General features: G+C 46.5%; 1 protein-coding gene across 1 annotated transcript; it reads right to left on the bottom strand.

Moving 5' to 3' along the window:
- Positions 1–96: 96 nt before the first annotated feature.
- On the bottom strand, positions 97–18,636 carry LOC110510177 (arf-GAP with Rho-GAP domain, ANK repeat and PH domain-containing protein 1). The gene is made up of 24 exons (XM_021591546.2): positions 18,485–18,636; positions 14,551–14,654; positions 14,411–14,454; positions 13,210–13,930; positions 12,928–13,029; positions 12,079–12,210; positions 11,879–11,939; positions 11,617–11,737; positions 11,357–11,517; positions 11,135–11,241; positions 10,709–10,908; positions 10,546–10,631; positions 8,400–8,582; positions 6,000–6,174; positions 5,661–5,729; positions 5,443–5,566; positions 5,225–5,324; positions 4,842–5,037; positions 4,678–4,723; positions 4,364–4,539; positions 4,024–4,233; positions 805–910; positions 562–709; positions 97–453 (listed from the first exon to the last, which is right to left on the bottom strand). Exons 2-24 carry the CDS (start codon positions 14,652–14,654, stop codon positions 400–402), a joined length of 3,426 nt encoding a protein of 1,141 aa, XP_021447221.2. The 5' UTR covers positions 18,485–18,636; the 3' UTR covers positions 97–399.
- Positions 18,637–18,802: the final 166 nt, after the last annotated feature.

Here is an 18,802-nt window from a genome sequence, read left to right as displayed (position 1 = left end):
CTTGCCATAACTGAGGGGATGAATACTTATTGACTCAAGACATTTCAGCATTAAAGGTTTTACACATTTAAAAATAAATGTCAAAAAGTGGACAACAAATCTCAATTCAATCTATTTTAAATTCTGGCTGCAACAACAAAATGTGGAAAAAGTCAAGGGGTGAGAAAACTTTCTGAAGGCACTAACAACATACAATTTGAGCTTGGTTTGTTATTATTTTACCATCACCTAAATTACAATAATCCCCAAATGAATATAGCAGAAAAAATAAGTTTAATCCAGTCCATGGCCTAAATGTGTAGTTCAAAGAAGTTGTGAAAACTACACTATGTAACCAAATATATCTTTCCCATATAAGCTTTCTTTGACAGCCAAAGCCAAATATATACATGTGTTTGTCTATGATTTTGTTATGAGTTCTTCACTCTCCATGTCAGACTCTTGTTCTTTACTCTGTAGAATACAATACATGGTGTTAGGCATAAAAGATTAGTTTCATACACTGTCCACTGCTTCATATGTTCCATGACCCAACAGAAGAGATGAAGTTTAGTGTCTTACCAGGAAGAGGAGTGTGTGGTGTATGATGAGTTCTCTGGTGAGGCGCACCATGTTTGTGTTCATGGCCAGCTCCTGGAACAGTGTTGGGACAAACACCAGCGCCAGGTTCTGAGCTGTCATACGGTTCTCCACATTGTACAGCTGAACTCTAGAAAGAGGTTGGCAACGATGAGCATTAGTCATGCAGGATCATTTTGTTGCCCTGTTAAAATCTTACAATCATTGATCATGTGTTGTTCTTACATGTAGAAGTGTCCACACAGGGCGTTGAGTGTGATTCTGTTGTCAGGGGGCAGCTTTTTCAGGAGTCTGCGGTAGGTAGCCAGTCTAAGGTTCTCTTCTGTCTGGGCTATGGTGACACAGGCAATGAATGAGAACCCCATTACTCAAAGTACAGCTTGTATTGAACAACTTGTTCATCTAGATCAGCGCTACTCCAATAGTATTTGAGAAGATCCGGTCACACAAATTTCCTAGGTGGCAAAGATCTGGATATATATTGTAATTTAAAATCGACATAGTAACAAACCCCTACCTCGTGACCCCAAACTGTTCACACCCCTCTTGTTAGCGGAGAGAAAATAGTGCAGTTTAGAAGCTAATTTCCTGAAATTCGACACGTTTTGCCATGTCTTATGTTGAGTGTTCATACGTCTGAGTGACTCAAACATTACCTCAAAATGTAAGAAAAAAAACCTTGGCATGTAATCCGGACATGATAACTACAAGGCTTTCTGGACACTATAACTACAGGGCTTTCTGGACACGATAACTACAAGGCTTTCTGGACACGATACCTACAAGGCTTTCTGGACACGATACCTACAAGGCTTTCTGGACACGATAACTACAAGGCTTTCTGGACACGATAACTACAAGGCTTTCTGGACACGATAACTAGTTCCAGTGTCGCGTTGGATAATCATAGCCTGCTAGCTAACATAGCATCCCTCGGTTTGAGTAGGCTAAACTAGCTAGCTGTATTTGCTAGCTAAGTAAGTGCAAGTGAAAAAAATAGAAATATAACTAGATCTCTCTCAGAAGAAATTCATTTGTTAAAAACGAATGTCTTTCTCTCTGAGTCAACTACTCATCACATTTTATGCACTGCAGTGTTGGCTAGCTGTAGATTATGCTTTAAATACTAGATTCCTTCTCTGATCCTTTGATTGGATGGACAACATGTCAGTTCATGCTGCAAGAGCTCTGATTGGTTGGAGGACGTCCTCCGGAAGTGATCATAATTACTGTGTAAGTCTATGGAAGGGGGTAAGAACCATGAGACTCCTAGGTTTTGTGTTGAAGTTAATGTACCCAGAGGAGAACAGGAGCTAGCTGTCCTCCGGCTACACCATGGTGCTACCCTACAGAGTGCTGTTGAGGCTACTGTAGACCATCATTGCAAAACAGTGTGTTTTAATCAATTATTTGATGACTTGAAAATATTTAGTATAGTTGTATCGAAAAAGGATAACTTTTTTAATGTTTCACTATTTTTATTATTATGAAATTCACTGGAGGACGGTCCACCCTTTCCTCCACTGGTGGCAAACAATAATGAAGGCACTACGGATGGGGGTGTGAACATGTGGGTCTGGGCAGGTGAGATGTAGTCATTGTTTGTGTACGTCTGTAAGTTGTTGTTCAGATGTACAGTTGAAGTCGGAAGTTTACATGCACTTAGGTTGGAGTCATTAAAACTCGTTTTTCAACCACTCCACAAATTTCGTGTTAATAAACTATAGTTTTGGAAAGTCGGTTAGGACATCAACTTTGTGCATAACACAAGTAATTTTTCCAACAATTGTTTACAGACAGATTATTTCACTTATAATTCACGGTATCACAATTCCAGTGGGTCAGACGTTTACATATACTAAGTTGACTGCCTTTAAACAGCTTGGAAAATTCCAGAAAATGATGTCATGGCTTTAGAAGCTTCTGATAGGCTAATTGACATCATTTGAGTCAATTGGAGGTGTACCTGTGGATGTATTTCAGGCCTACCTTCAAACTCAGTGCCTCTTTGCTTGACATCATGGGGGAATCAAAAGAAATCAGCCAAAACCTCAGAAAACAAATTGTAGACCTACACAAGTCTGGTTCATCCTTGGGAGCAATTTCCACATTCATCTGTACAAACAATAGTACGCAAGTATAAACACAATGGGACCACGCAGCCGTCATAACGCTCAGGAAGAAAACGCGTTCTGTCTCGTAGATATGAACATACTTTGGTGCGAAAAGTGCAAATCAATCCCAGAACAGCAGCAAGGGACCTTGTGAAGATGCTGGAGGAAACAGGTACAAAAGTATTTATATCCACAATAAAATGAGTCCTATATCAACATATCTTGAAAGGCCGCTCAACAAGAAATAAGCCACTGCTCCAAAACCGCCATAAAAAAAACAGACTACGGTTTGCAACTGCACATGGGGACAAAGATTGTACTTTTGGAGAAATGTCTTCTGGTCTGATGAAACAAAAATAGAACTGTTTGGCCATAATGACCATCGTTGTGTTTGGAGGAAAAAGGGGGAGGCTTGCAAGCCGAAGAACACCATCCCAACTGTGAAGCATGGGGGTGGCAGAATCATGTTGTGGGGGTGGCAGAATCATGTTGTGGGGGTGCTTTGCTGCAGGAGGGAATGGTGCACTTCACAAAATAGATGGCATCATGAGGGTGGAAAATTATGTGGATATATTGAAGCAACATCTTAAGGACAACAAAGTCAAGGTATTGGAGTGGCCATCACAAAGCCCTGACCTCAATCCTATATAAAATTGGTGGGCAGAACTGAAAAAGCGTGTGCGAGCAAGGAGGCCTACAAACCTGACTCAGTTACACCAGCTCTGTCAGGAGGAATGGGCCGAATTTCACCCAACTTATTGTGGAAAGCTTGTGGAAGGCTACCCAAAATGTTTGACCCAAGCTAAACAATGTAAAAGGCAATTCTACCAAATACTAATTGAGTATGTAAACTTCTGACCAACTGGGAATGTGATGAAAGAAATGAAAGCTGAAATAAATAATTCTCTCTACTATTATTCTGACATTTCACATTCTTAAAATAAAGTGGTGATCCTAACTGACGTAAGACAGGGCATTTTTACTATGATTAAATGTCAGGAATTGTGAAAAACTGAGTTTAAATGTATTTGGCTAAGGTGTATGTAAACTTCTGACCAAACTGTATAGTATAGTATAGTATATATATATATATATATATATATATATATATATATATAAATAAATACATGTTTGTAACTGGTAAAAAGTAAATAAATAAAAAATGAAGAAAATAAATATTATACAACATACAAAATATGAATGAGAAGGTCAGAGGGGAGGGAATTCCGACCTCATCCAATGGGTTTTGAGAAGAGGGAGAGAAGAGAGGACACGAGGAATCAAGGAAATACATTCTCTCTGGGGTTGTTTAAGATGCAAAGGACAGTACCTGCAGCCTTGACCCACAGTTCCCTTTGTGTCTGAGGGATGAGCACCACCTGCTGGCGGACATACTGCTTCAGGGCCCCTGCAGCGTCCAGGAGACCCTGTTCATCTTTCTCCAGAGGGGCAGTTTTAGGTGATCTGCTGAGGGCTTCCACCAGACTGCTGACCTTAGTGGCCAAGCCACAGCGCCGGTACAGCCCATCCACCTTCAGGCCTGGGAGGGAGACAGAAGAGGAGCAGAGCAGATTAACCAGTTGTGAGAATTCATGTTCCTGCCGGAAACTGGTTATCCAGATCACTACAATACTTGTTCCAGTCTCAAATGGCTTGTAGCCGACACTCACCATACTGTGTGATGTGTGAGATACACCTCTCAATGGCAGGGGGCACATTGCCAATGGCGTTGGGTGGCAGCTCGTACAGTGATGGGCGCTGCTTCCTCTTTGTGGTCACTGCCCGTTTCAGTAGGCTGTGCCAGGACTGACAGCTGTGGTCTCGTTCAAACTGCATGGACATGGTTCTAGCAGGAAGAAGAGATGGATGCATAGGAGACCATCCTTTGAATGACAGATGCTGAAATACGTTTGGGAACCATTGCTATGACATCAAGTACAATGGAATGCAACTTGTTATAACAAAGTGTTCCTGTGGTGCTGACCTCTCTCCAGTGACCAGCTCTATGGTGTTCTCAGAGGAATCTATCTCTGTGGGCAGAAAAGAACACTGTCATATTACTTTATCATGATACTTCTGCTCCTCTACACAAGGCATGTAGAGAAAAATCATGTTGTGTAAATATGCAGACAATGAGGTGTGACTCACTGTATTGAGTCTCAGGGTTGAGTGTTAGCCTCTCTCTGTGGCGCTGCTGGTCAGTAGGATAGACGAGGACCTGACCTCCACGGAGCACTGCCCAGACCTCAGTGTGCTGCAGGCCTCCTCCCTCCCTCAGAGACACCCGGGACACAGCAAACACCCCGTCCAGCTCCTCCTCATCTATGGGCCCGGGCAACACCACCTGGTAGGGGGAGAACATATGATTAGTTTTAACCCACATTACTATATCTATCTGTGTTATCTGTAGGCCTACTCTCTGCTCAGGAAAGCTGACACAAAGGTCTCTATTATCATACAGCGTATGGAACACTGTACCTACAGTCCTTAATACTCCCAGATTGATAAACACACAGCTGTTATTGTATTACCCTGAGAATATGAAGCAGGTGATTCAGTAGATCCTTTTCAGTGTCAGCATTGCACACCAACGCGTCCGTCAGAGTCACCATTTCAAACTCATGAGTCGATCTGTGGGGGAGGAGGAAATCAACAAATCCCCCTTATATCTTATAAACCGTATTAAAACATTTAAAATCTTAAAAATGGAAATGTCTCCTACAATGTTAACGTCATAAGGTTGCAGTACCCGTTGGAGCTGTGGAAAATGGAGATGACCTCCCTCAGGTCCAGAACATCACAGGCTGCAGAGTCATTCTCCTGGGAGAACAGGAAGCGGTCCTCCTCCAACTTCCCATGGAGCTCCTCCTCTCCTGCGCACACAGTTTTACACCCATTAAGAAGTCGCCTTTTATAGCAAACGATAGGCTTTTAGGCTATTGTGATATGCCCATAGTATATGGGTACCTGCAGCAGGAGGAGGGTCAGAGGTGCCCAGCAGAGACCCTGTGACCTGATGAACATAGGCAGGGGCATCTGTAAAAGAGAAAAACAAACATATTTGAAGCATAATGAACAAGACAGACATTTTGATGTACTGACTGATATCATGAAAGTGACAAGTTGAGACTAAGCAAAGACAAAACAACAGCAGTGCTGTGGATCTTAGGCTGCAATTACACAGTCAGACAAATTCAGATCATTTTTTCACTAATTTCGACCAATCAGATCAGATATTTTGGATCTCAGAGCCTGGACCCCTGAAGTCAGTATCTGTGGATCTTAGAGGACCCCTGATATTAGTACCTGTGTATTCGTTGTGTCTGAGCAGCTCCGTCTGCATGGCCTGTCCAGCCCGCTCTGCCAGGGAGATGGGCGTGGGGCACTGAGAGTCCCCTGAGTGGCACAGGACCCGGGCCCCCGAGCACAGCAATGACATGGTCTCTGGGACATTAGGGCCACACACCACCTCACACAGCCTCTGGAGGACACAGGGTGAGGGGAGGATGTCATAACAACAAATATCATTCAGCACAGTCTGTCCTGTACAGACCCTGGGAGGTTTAGGTGTATTTTCCTATCTTTGAGGATTGATAGGAATCAGAATAGGATGCATACATGTAACAACACAAGTTAGGAAGGGATCTGAACAAAAACCAGATGAACTACACTGTCCTCTGCTGGATGAGAGCAGCAGTGTAGTCTGAGAAAGGGGCTGAAGCTGGGATTGGGGCTGGGATTTGGTCTGAGGCTGGGTTTGGGGCTGGGATTTGGGCTGAGGCTGGGTTTGGGGCTGAGACTGGGTTTGGGGCTGAGGCTGGGTTTGGGGCTGGGATTTGAGCTGAGGCTGGATTTGGGGCTGGGGGTTGGGGCTGGAGTTGGGGCTGGGATTTAAGCTGAGCCTGGGTTTGGGGCTGGGATTTAAGCTGAGGCTGGGTTTGGGGCTGGGATTTGGTCTGAGGCTGGGTTTGGGGCTGGGATTTGGGCTGAGGCTGGGTTTGGGGCTGAGACTGGGTTTGGGGCTGAGGCCGGGTTTGGGGCTGGGATTTGAGCTGAGGCTGGATTTGGGGCTGGGGGTTGGGGCTGGAGTTGGGGCTGGGATTTGAGCTGAGGCTGGGTTTGGGGCTGGGATTTAAGCTGAGCCTGGGTTTGGGGCTGGGATTTAAGCTGAGCCTGGGTTTGAGGCTGGGATTTGAGCTGAGGCTGGGTTTGGGGCTGGGATTTGGGCTGAGGCTGGGTTTGGGGTTGGGGCTGAGGCTGGGTTTGGGGTTGGGGCTGAGGCTGAGGCTGGGGTTGGGGCTGAGGCTGAGGCTGAGTTTGGGGCTGAGGCTGGATTTGGGGTTGGGGCTGAGGCTGGGTTTGGGGTTGGGGCTGAGGCTGAGGCTGGGGTTGGGGCTGAGGTTGGGGCTGATGCTAGGTTTGGGGTTGGGGCTGAGACTGGGGTTGGTGCTGAGGCTGGGGCAGGGGATGAGACCTGGGGTTGGGGCAGGGGATGAGACCTGGGGTTGGGGCAGGGGATGAGACCTGGGGTTGGGACAGGGGCTGAGACCTGGGGTTGAGACCTGGGGTTGGGGCAGGGGCTGAGACCTGGGGTTGGGGCTGGGACTGAGACCTGGGGCAGGGGCTGGGACTGAGACCTGGGGTTGGGGCTGTGGTTAGGACTGGGGTTGGGGCTGTGGTTAGGACTGGGGATGGGGCTGTGGTTAGGACTGGGGATGGGGCTGGGACCTGGGGCTGGGGCTGTGACCTGGGGTTGGGGCTGGGGCTGTGACCTGGGGTTGGGGCAGGGGCTGTGAAATGGGGATGGGGCTGGGACTGTGAAATGGGGTTGGGGCTGGGACTGTGAAATGGGGTTGGGACTGTGAAATGGGGCTGGGGCTGGGACTGTGAAATGGGGTTGGGGCTGGGACTGAGACCTGGGGTTGGGGCTGAGACCTGGGGTTGGGACTGAGACCTGGGGTTGGGACTGAGACCTGGGGTTGGGACTGAGACCTGGGGTTGGGGCTGGGACTGAGACCTGGGGTTGGGGCTGAGACCTGGGGTTGGGGCTGAGACCTGGGGCTGGGGCTGAGACCTGGGGTTGGGGCTGTGACCTGGGGTTGGGGCAGGGGCTGTGAAATGGGGTTGGGGCTGGGACTGTGAAATGGGGTTGGGGCTGGGACTGTGAAATGGGGTTGGGGCTGGGACTGTGAAATGGGGCTGGGGCTGGGACTGTGAAATGGGGTTGGGGCTGGGACTGAGACCTGGGGTTGGGGCTGGGACTGAGACCTGGGGTTGGGGCTGAGACCTGGGGTTGGGACTGAGACCTGGGGTTGGGGCTGGGACTGAGACCTGGGGTTGGGGCTGAGACCTGGGGTTGGGGCTGAGACCTGGGGCTGGGGGTGGGACCTGGGGTTGTGACCTGGGGTTGGGGCAGGGGCTGTGAAATGGGGTTGGGGCTGGGACTGTGAAATGGGGTTGGGGCTGGGACTGTGAAATGGGGTTGGGGCTAGGACTGAGACCTGGGGTTGGGGCTGAGACCTGGGGTTGGGGCTGAGACCTGGGGTTGGGGCTGAGACCTGGGGTTGGGGCTGAGACCTGGGGTTGGGACTGAGACCTGGGGTTGGGACTGAAACCTGGGGTTGGGACTGAGACCTGGGGTTGGGACTGAGACCTGGGGTTGGGACTGTGGTTAAGACTGGGGTTGGGGCTGGGACGTTGGCTGACCTGGTTGAGCAGTCTCTGGCTGGAGGCTAGAGGATGGGTGAATCTGTATCGGCCCTTGGTGTACTTGGCCCTGATGAAGTCCCCCCTCTGATCCACAGAGGAGTCTGGCAGGATCTGCTCTGCACCCGGCACATTGTGACCCCATACATCATTGGCTGCTTTGTTCCCATAATAGACAAATAGCTATGGAGGAAAGAGAACACAGTTATTAGCAGTGCCTATTTTCACATTACTTTACTTCTGTATTTGGTTATACATACAAGTATTCAGACACCTTCCCTTTTACCACATTTTGTTATGTTTCAGCCTTATTCTAAAATTGATTAAATATGTTTTCCCCTCATTACACACACTATCCCATAATGACAAAGCAAAAAAATAGTAATAATAAATTGTTGAAAAGTTAATAAAACTCAAAACAGATTTATATTATTTACATAAGTATTCAGACCTTTTGCTATGAGACTTGAAATTGAGGTCAGGTGCATCCTGTTTCCATTGATCATCCTTGAGATGTTTCTACAACTTGATTGTAGAAGTCCACCTGTGGTAAATTCAACTGATTTGACATGATTTGGAAAGGCACACACCTGTCTTTATAAGGTCATACAGTTGACAGTGCATGTCAGAGCAAAAACCAAGGCATGAAGTCGAATAAATTGTCCATAGAGCACCGAGACAGGATTGTGTCGAGGCACAGATCTAGGGAAAGGTACCAACAAATGTATGCAGCATTGAAGGACCCCAATAACACAGTGGCCTCCATCATTATTAAATGGAAGAAGTTTGGAACCACCAAGACTCTTCCTAGATCTGGCAGCCTGCCCAAACTGAGCAATTGGGGGAGAAGGGCCTTGGTCAGGCAAGTGACCAAGAACCCGATGGTCACCCGAGCTCCAGAGTTAATTTGTGGAGACAGGAGAAACCTCCAGAAGGACCATCTCTGCAGCACTCCACCAATCAGGCCTTTATGGTAGAGTGGCCAGACGAAAGCCATTCCTCAGTAAAAGGCACATGACAGCCCGCTTGGAGTTTGCCAAAATGCACCTAATTGACTCTCAGACCATGAAAAATAAGATTATCTGGTGATGAAACCAAGATTAAACTCTTTGCCCTGAATGCGTGACGTCTGGAGGAAACCTGGCACCCTCCCTACGGTGAAGCATGGTGGTGGCAGCATCATGCTGTGGGGATGTTTTTCAACGGCAGGAACTGGGACACTAGTCAGGATCAAGGGAAAGATGAACGGAGCAAAGTACAGAGAGATCCTTGCTGAAAACCTGCTCCAGAGTGCTCAGGACCTCAAACTGGGGAAGGTTCACCTTCCAACAGGACAACGACAGCCAAGACAACACAGGAGTGTCTTTGGGACAAGTCTCTGAATGCCCTTGAGTGGCCCAGCCAGAGCCCGGACTTAAACCCAATCAAACATCTCTGGAAGACGGCCTCCCGGGTGGCGCAGTGGTTAAGGGCGCTGTGCCATCAGAGTCCCTGGGTTCGCGCCCAGGCTCTGTCGTAACCGGCCGCGACCGGGAGGTCCGTGGGGCGACGCACAATTGGCCTAGCGTCGTCCGGGTTAGGGAGGGATTGGTCGGTAGGGATCTCCTTGTCTCATCGCGCACCAGCGACTCCTGTGGCGGTCCGGGCGCAGTGCGCGCTAGCCAAGGTTGCCAGGTGCACGGTGTAGCCTCTGACACATTGGTGCGGCTGGCTTCCGGGTTGGATGCGCCTTGTGTTAAGAAGCAGTACGGCTGGTTGGGTTGTGTATCGGAGGACGCATGACATTCAGCATTCGTCTCTCCCGAGCCCGTACGGGAGTTGTAGCAATGAGAAAAGATAGTAGCAACAATTGGATACCACGAAATTGGGGAGAAAAAGGGGTAAAATTAAAAATAAATAAAATACATTTTTTTTTTTTTTTTAAAACATCTCTGGAAGACGAGGCTGTAATTGCTGCCAAAGGTGCTTCAACAAAGTACTGAGTAAAAGGTCAGAATTCTTATGTAAAAAACAAAAGTTTTTGCTTTGTCCTTATGGGGTATTGTGTGTAGATTTATGAAGAATACGGCTGCAACGTAACAAAATGTGGAAAACTCAAGGGGTCTGAATAGTTTCTGCAGCACTGTTACAGGGAAGGTCATCTCACCAGAATCAAAGGTTCAGTCCACACTTTACTGTCCAACTTCAGGCTTCTCACTTTGGAGACATGGATGCCCAAAGAGCGATGCTGACCTTAGAGAAACAATAGGGACATAGGTCATATAGAGCAGTGCGTACACATCCTGAGTATCACCACAGTCCTAGCTCACCTGCACAGGCCTCACAGACGACCACCAGCAGGTTAACTGAGGCCCACTCGGGGTTGGCACTGCCACAGTCGGCACACACTTTGTTCCATGGGCTGGCCCAGAGTCGGTGGGCCACCTCGCTGCATGACAGGGCACTGAGGATCACCTGGTTCAGACTCCCCAGCCACACAGCCAGCTCCCTCGATGAGTCTGTGGAGAAACTAGAAATACAAAGACTGTGTTTCTCAGTAGTAAAGCAAGGCGCTCACATACACGGGCCAGATACTGGGATAATCTGATAGAAGAGCAATTGTGTAATAACACAAGTTAGGAAGGGATCCTAACAAAAACCAGATGAACTACACTGTCCTCTGCTGGTTGAGAGCAGCACTGTGGGCTGGGGCTGATCAGACAGAGACAGTGAGAGAGAAAGAGACGGACACTCACTTGAAGGTTTTGTACGGTGTGATGAGACTGAAGTTATGACGGCCAGTCTGCTTCACTGACGCCACGTTCATGGACACATAGGTCAGCCCAACCCCCAACTGGAAGTCCTGCACGGCACAAATAACATGAACAATGACACAAAATACACTCAAGATGTCCTCCCGAACTGTCATAACAATCATATAGTGATGGAGCTCAGCAGAGCCCTGTTCCCTTCCTCACCTCTTTGTTGTTGTAGATCCATAGGTTGTGTCCACAGATGGCCGCGTACACTCTGTTGCTGCGAGGGTCCTTCATGGTCAGGGCTCCATGCTGCTCCGGAGGGGCTGGGGGGTCCCATCCACGAGAGGCCAGGAGGGACGTCACCCAGCCCTCCTGCACCGCTGGGACCGGGGAGAGGGGTGGAGAGATGCTCAGGCACAGGGCAAAGCACAAAAGCAGTAGGAACCAGAAAGAGGAGTTCAAATCCATCAGCAGCTCACCTTTGTTGTGCGCCATGAACTCAAAGTGCTTCTTGCAGAAGTAAAGGGAGAAGCGTCCTTTGTCCTGCTTGCAGACATTGGTGATGCTTGACACATGGAACACTAGGTCTGTGAACTTGTCCTGCGGCCCAGAAAAAGAGGGGATAGTGTAAAGATACTGGCATAGCCTGGGAGAGACAATAATGATATAACAACGTTATGCCTTAGTTCTAGTCAAAAGAAAGGGCCATTTGGACCATGGTGGTGCTAGTGGTTCACTCACTGTGCGTTTCTTCCAAAATGATACCAACGGTCCATCCAGGGTGGCCCACAGAACATTGTGCCTTCAGGAACCAAAAGTATCTCAATTTTCAAATACATAGAAATTAGGCAATGACATTTGGAAAATAATATCAGAGAACGTGATTTCAGTAAGATGTTGTTGAATAGCAACAGTACATATATCCCAGTGTCCCACATTACCTGCGTCCCTTCCATACATCCAGCCAGCTGGATCGGGACACCACATTCTCCCTACGAGAGGACTCTGCTGCCTGGGTAGCACCACCGCTCGCTGCTGCCTGTTTTCTCCTGCTGACACGGATGGTGGCCGCACTGTGGACAAAGAGAGAAGAAGTTATCTCAAAGAAACATGACAAATATTTAATTAACTGGCAGCTATCTTGAACAAATATGCTATACATTTAATACAGACCCACTGCTTGTACAGTATCTCATGGGTAAATTACAAGACACCTATTGCATAACACACTTCATGTCTTGCACAGAGCACTGCTACACAGGTGAAAACATTCTTAGTGGGGAGGAAGCAGGAAGTATAGGCATGCGTAATACAGTGATCTGACTAGGTAAACAAAGGGGCTTGTAGAGTTCACAGGTGACTAGACAAACAAGTATACCACACTCAAAATCAAATAGCTACTGTTTCATGTTTGATCCGGCAACACATTTTTACCTTTACATTACAGTCATTTAGCAGACGCTCTTATCCAGAGCGACTTAAAGTAAGTGAGAGCATACATTTACATACTAGTCCCACTGTGGGAATCAAACCCACAACCCTGGCATTGCAAGTGCCACACTCTGCCAAGTGAGCCACACCCGAAATGACCACTTCAATTGGTTTTAAATTCTATCACACCCTTAAAACCATGTAATAATATTGAAAACCCATTGAAATTGTATCAATATTGGTAAGTGGCTATGTTAAAATCTCAGTTGATTAGGTATCATTTTACTCTAATTGAACTCCCCATGAAGTCCATCTGTTAACTTCCTGTCTGTCTGCTGTGACGGGGTGCTGTGACGTACCGTGGGATCTTCTGTTTGAGAGGTCTGGTCTGCAGAGACTCCTTTTCCACAGGAGGTTTCCCGCTGGGGACAACACCAACACAAACATGCCCTGACGCCACACTGGAAGAGGCATAGAAGAATGACAAAGCTATTCAACATTTCTACCACCAATTTGTTTCGTGTGACCTGTAGCTTGTTACAGGTAGTTACACACATTGATATACATTTTCTTCCCTGCCTTTAGCCATGGCCTATACTGTTTTGTGGCCTATGCCTTTGCACCTCATATTTGATACTCACTTGTTCATGTGGGATGGGTTCTTTATTTCTTCAGTAACGGTATTGTCATCATTGGACGATTCAGATCCAGATCCAGGGCATTTTTCCCAGTCAGCTACGTCAGTGATGTAGGGGTCAGTATCCGCAGCCGGACTGACGTAGGGGTCAGTATCCGCAGCCGGACTGACGTAGGGGTCAGTATCCGCAGCCGGACTGACGTAGGGGTCAGTACTGACGTAGGGGTCAGTATCCGCAGCCGGACTGACGTAGGGGTCAGTATCCGCAGCCGGACTGACGTAGGGGTCAGTATCCGCAGCCGGACTGACGTAGGGGTCAGTATCCGCAGCCGGACTGACGTAGGGGTCAGTATCTGCAGCCGGACTGACGTAGGGGTCAGTATCTGCAGCCGGACTGACGTAGGGGTCAGTATCCGCAGCCGGACTGACGTAGGGGTCAGTATCCGCAGCCGGACTGACGTAGGGGTCAGTATTCGCAGCCGGACTGACGTAGGGGTCAGTATCCGCAGCCGGACTGTGTGGAGAGAAGGACAACCAGACAGATGGACAGAGTCCATTACTGTCCAGTACTGGGTAAGATGGAGTCACTCCAGAATCAGATCTGAAGAGAAGGAAGTTACACTGGCTTGGATTCTGCTCCGCTGGGCTGGTAATGGCAGGCTTATTTAGGATAATGGCAGGGTTGTCTTCCTTTTCTGCCAGCAAATCATTTGCGGGTGGAATACCTGTGAACCCAAGATAAAATGGTGAACAGTAAAAGATGCTGTGTTGTTTGGTGACAAATGAAAGCAGGAAGTACTTCAGAAGTCTGTCACTGAATCACAAGCGTTTGTGTTTAGGAGTAAAAACCAGTTATTCTTGTGTTGCTATTGTGACAGTACACTGCAGCTATGTTTGGCTGTAGGGGTGCTTTACTGGAAGTTAGGACTCAAGCTCAGTATCACATAGAATGCACTTCCTTGACCTCATTGACCTTGAGTAACTCTTTAATGAATGGCACGGAACAAATCTTGTTTAGCATGATAAAATATTGTTAACTGGTGAGATGTTGAAAGCTAAGCTGTTTTGCTGGCACACTGTGTCTGAGCCAATCAAATATGGCCTGTCATTACACAAGTACAGACAGTTCTAACAAAACTCATCTGATCCCTATCTTTATTATTAGAAAATATGTAACTGTTATCATGATGAGCACAAGGGCCTACCTCTGCTATGAATTCCTGTGTCAGGTGTATCATGTATCAAATCCCTTGAAGACAAGTGTAAAAACAAAGAATTAGAAAACAATCCCCAAGAACGTATCAGGAGTTTGGTAAAATAAGTGGACATCACGAGGATCACTCACCGATCAGAAGAGAGCTGGATCTGTGGGCTCCCTCCAGCACGCTTGTAGCGAGTCCGTGGTTTAGGTACTGGCACAGGCATGTCTGGACCGAGGGGGGCAGACATCTATTTCACAGTAGGATATATTACTGGAGGTCACAAACACATGTCTGAAATTACTCTTTTCCCCCCCCAGACATGTAGATTTGATAGTTACTCAACTAAAAGTGAAAGTCAGACAGTAAAATACTACTTGAGTAAAAGTATATGGTTTTAAATATACTTAAGTATCAAAAGTAAAAAATAATTTAAAACTACTTATATTAAGCCTTGTTATAAAAATGTCCGATGTCCAGAGAGCCAGGGGCACACTCCAAAACTCAGACACTATTTATTAAAGATGCATTGTGTTTAGTGAGTTCGCCAGATCAGAGGCAGTATGAATGACCACGTGTTCTCTTGAGAAGTGAGTGACTTTGAAAATGTTCCTGTCCTGCTAAGCATTCAAAATATAATGAGTACTTTGGGTGTCAGGGAAAATGTATGGAGTAAAAAGTGCAATATTTGATTTAGAAACGTAGTGAATTAACAGTAAAAGTTGTCAAACATATAAAGAGTGAAGTACAGATACTCCAAAATACTACATAAGTAGAACTTAAGTTTATTTTACCTTTATTTAACTAGGCAAGTCAGTTAAGAACAAATTCTTATTTTCAATGATGGCCTAGGAACAGTGGGTTAACTGCCTGTTCAGGGGCAGAACGACAGATTTGTACCTTGTCAGTACTTTACACCACTGATACTTCATGACAAAGCGAAAACAGGTTTAGAAAATTTTGCAAATGTATTAAAATATAAAAACGGAAATACCTTATTTACATAAGTATTCAGACTCTTTGCTATGGGACTCAAAATTAAGCTCGGGAACATCGTGTTTCCATCGATCATCCTTGAGATGTTTCTACAACTTGATTGGAGTCCACCTGTGGTAAATTCAATTGATTGGACATGATTTGGGAAGGCACACACACCTGTCTATAAGGTCCCACATTTGACACTGCATGTCAGAGCAAAAACCAAGCCATGAGGTCAAAGGAATTATCCTTAGAGCTCAGAGACAGGAGTGTGTCGAGGCACAGATCTAGGGAAGGGTACTAAAAATGTTCTGCAGCATTGAAGGTCCCCAGTGGCCTTCATCATTATTAAATGGAATACGTTTGGAACCACCAAGACTCTTCCTAGAACTGGCCGCCCGGCCAAACTGAGCAATCGGGGGAGAAGGGCCTTGGCCAAAGAGGCGACCAAGAACCTGATGGTCACTCTGACAGAGCTCCAGAGTTCGTCTGTGGGGATGGGAGAACCTTCCAGAAGTTTAACCATGTATGCAGCACTCCACCAATTAGGCCTTTATGGTAGAGTGGCCAGACGGAAGCCACTCCTCAGTAAAAGGCACATGACAGCCCGCTTACAGTTTGCCAAAAGACATGTAAAGACTCTCATACCATCAGAAACAAGATTATCTTGTCTGATGAAACTAAGATTGAAATCTTTGGCCTACGGTGAAGCAGAATCATGCTATGGGGATGTTTTTCAGCGGAAGGGACTGCGAGACTAGTCAGGATCGAGGGAAAGATGAACTGAGCAAAGTACAGATCCTTGATGAATACCTGCTCCAGAGTGCTCAGGACCTCAGACTGGGGCAACGGTTCCCTTCCAACTGTACAACGACCCTTAGCACACAGCCAAAACGACGCAGGAGTGGCTTCGGGTCAAGTCTCTGAATGTCCTTGAGTGGCCCAACTAGTGCCAAGACTTCAACCCAAACATCTTTGGAGAGACCGGAAAATAGCTGTGCAGCGACGCTCCCATATAACCTGACAGAGATTTAGAGGATCTGCAGAGAAGAATGGGAGAAACTCCCCAAATACAAGTGTGCCAAGCTTGTAGCGTCATACCCAAGAACACTTGAGGCGGTAATCGCTGCTAAAGGTGCTTCAACAAAGTACTGAGTAAAGGGTCCGAATAGTTATGTAAATATGATATCAGTTATTTTTTGTAATCCTGTTTTTGCTTTGTCATTAAGGAGTATTGTGTGCAGATTGACAAGGGATTTTTTTTTAAAATCCATTTTAGAATAAGACTAACTTAAAAAGTGAAAAAAGTAAAGGGGTCTGAATACTTTCCGAATGCACTGTACATGACCCTCATTCGTTTATATACACACTACATGGCCCTCGTTCATTTATATACACACTACATGACCCTCATTTGTTTTTATACACTACATGACCAAAAGTATATGGGCACCTACTCATCGAACATCTCATTCCAAAGTCATAGACATTCATATGGAGTTGATCCCCCTTTGCTGCTATAACAGCCTCCACTCTTCTGCTTTCCACTAGATGTTGGAACATTGCTACGTGGACTTGCTTCCATTCAGCCACAAGAGCATTAGTGAGGTCGGGCACTGATGTTGGGCGATTAGGCCTGGCTCGCAGTCAGCGTTCCAATTCATCCCAAAGGTGTTCGATGGAGTTGAAGGAAGGGCTTTGAGCAGGCCAGTCAAGTTCTTCCACACAGATCTCAACAAACCATTTCTGTATTGACCTCGCTTTGTGCACAGGGGTATTGTCATGCTGAAACAGGGGAGGGCCTTCCTAAAACTGTTGCCACAAAGTTGACTGCACAGAATCGTCTAGAATGTCATTGTATGTTGTAGCTTTAAGATTTCCTTTCACTGGAACTAAGGGGCCCAAACCATGAAAAACAGCCCCAGACTAGTATTCCTTCTCCACCAAACTTTACAATTGGCACTATGCATTGGGGCAGGTAGCACTCTCCTGGCATCCGCCAAACCCAGATACGTCCGTCAGACTGCCAGATGGTGAAGCCTGATTGATCACTCCAGAGAACGCTTTCCACTGCTCCAGAGTCCAATAGCGGTGAGCTTTACACCACTCCAGCAGACACTTGGCATTGTGATTGGTGATCTTAGGCTTGTGTGCGGCTGCTCGGCCATGGAAACCCATTTCATGAAGCTCCTGAGGAACAGTTATTTTGCTGACATTGCTTTCAGAGGCAGTTTGGACCTCGGTAGTGAGTATTGAGGACAGACGATTTTACGCACTTCAGCGGTCCCGCTCTGTGCGCTTGTGTGGCCTACCACTTATAGGCTGAGTTGTTGCTCCTAGATGTTTCCACTGCTCAATAACAGCACTTACAGTTGACCAGGTCAGCTTTAGCAAGGCAGAAATTTGATGAACTGACTTGTTGGAAAGGTGGCATCCTATGATTGTGCCACATTGAAAGACACTGAGCTCTTCAGTAAAGCCATTCTACTGCCAATGTTTGTCTATGGCGATTGCATGGCTGTGTGCTCGACTGTATACACCTTTCACCAACGGGTGTGGCTGAAATAGCCAAATCCACTCATTTGAAGGTGCATGCTTCCTAAATGTTACAGCAACTATTATCACGTCGTTATTACTTTTAATAATGTCTTGGATTGACGTTTAGGCCTACCGAGACAGATTCTGGAGGTCATTTTATTGCCTTTTTCTACTCAAAGCTTATAGGTAGGCTATAGTTGCTGTTTATTTTAACATTTCACATGGCCTACAAAAACTTTGCGTTCCAGTTTTGTAAATACATTAAAATATTGTTATGATTATTTGATGGGGGGAAAACTGTGTGAATATGAGTTAATAGTTCGTGTTGGAAATGTTGCTCTCAACTACAGTCGTTTAAAGCTTATAAGCTCTGATCAGTTACGGGTACATTCATGCTGTTCTGTTCAAAGGTGACTAACACCGTAGGCTACCGCACTTGTTTCGAGCACGTGACATAACTAGGACTGACGGTGAAGGCTAGATTTCTGTGTAAGTCAACGGTGTTGAGAAAATCCTAAATGAAATGTTACATAAATGATTTGGTAGGCCTAATTAAAATCTTACCTTATCGTTACTCTTCTGTTCTTGTTCAAATGCGATGTTCCGTTCAAAAGAGATCTGGAAACGTTTCCCTCCTGATACTGAAGAGGTTTGTGGTGGCTGTTTAGCTTTCTGTCGACGACGACCGTGTGTAGCCTATGCGGGTAAAAAATCTGTACAGCGCGGTCTCACCTGTATTACCTGTTCAGCGGCTGAGCTAGGTCAGCTGCTGGGCAGGGCTACTAAACGAGTATTAGCACATAGATAACATCAAAGTTCAATCATTGTAAACTTATTCATGAGTCAATAAATAGCTCAATTAACCATACTTATTTAGCATGT

Source organism: Oncorhynchus mykiss, chromosome Y (assembly GCF_013265735.2).
Source record: "Oncorhynchus mykiss isolate Arlee chromosome Y, USDA_OmykA_1.1, whole genome shotgun sequence".
NCBI classification, from domain to species: domain Eukaryota; kingdom Metazoa; phylum Chordata; class Actinopteri; order Salmoniformes; family Salmonidae; genus Oncorhynchus; species Oncorhynchus mykiss.
The sequence above is the reverse complement of the archived record's forward strand: the minus strand, read 5'-3'. Positions and strand labels throughout refer to the sequence as shown.

Coding starts and splice junctions, on each gene's coding strand:
- LOC110510177 (XM_021591546.2), bottom strand. CDS start 14,654: ATGTCTGCCCCCCTCGGTCCAGACATGCCTGTGCCAGTACCTAAACCA. Junction 13,931..14,410: donor CACAGGAATTCATAGCAGAG/GTAGGCCCTTGT, acceptor TTGGGTTCACAG/GTATTCCACCCGCAAATGAT. Junction 11,940..12,078: donor GATGTATGGAAGGGACGCAG/GTAATGTGGGAC, acceptor TGGTTCCTGAAG/GCACAATGTTCTGTGGGCCA.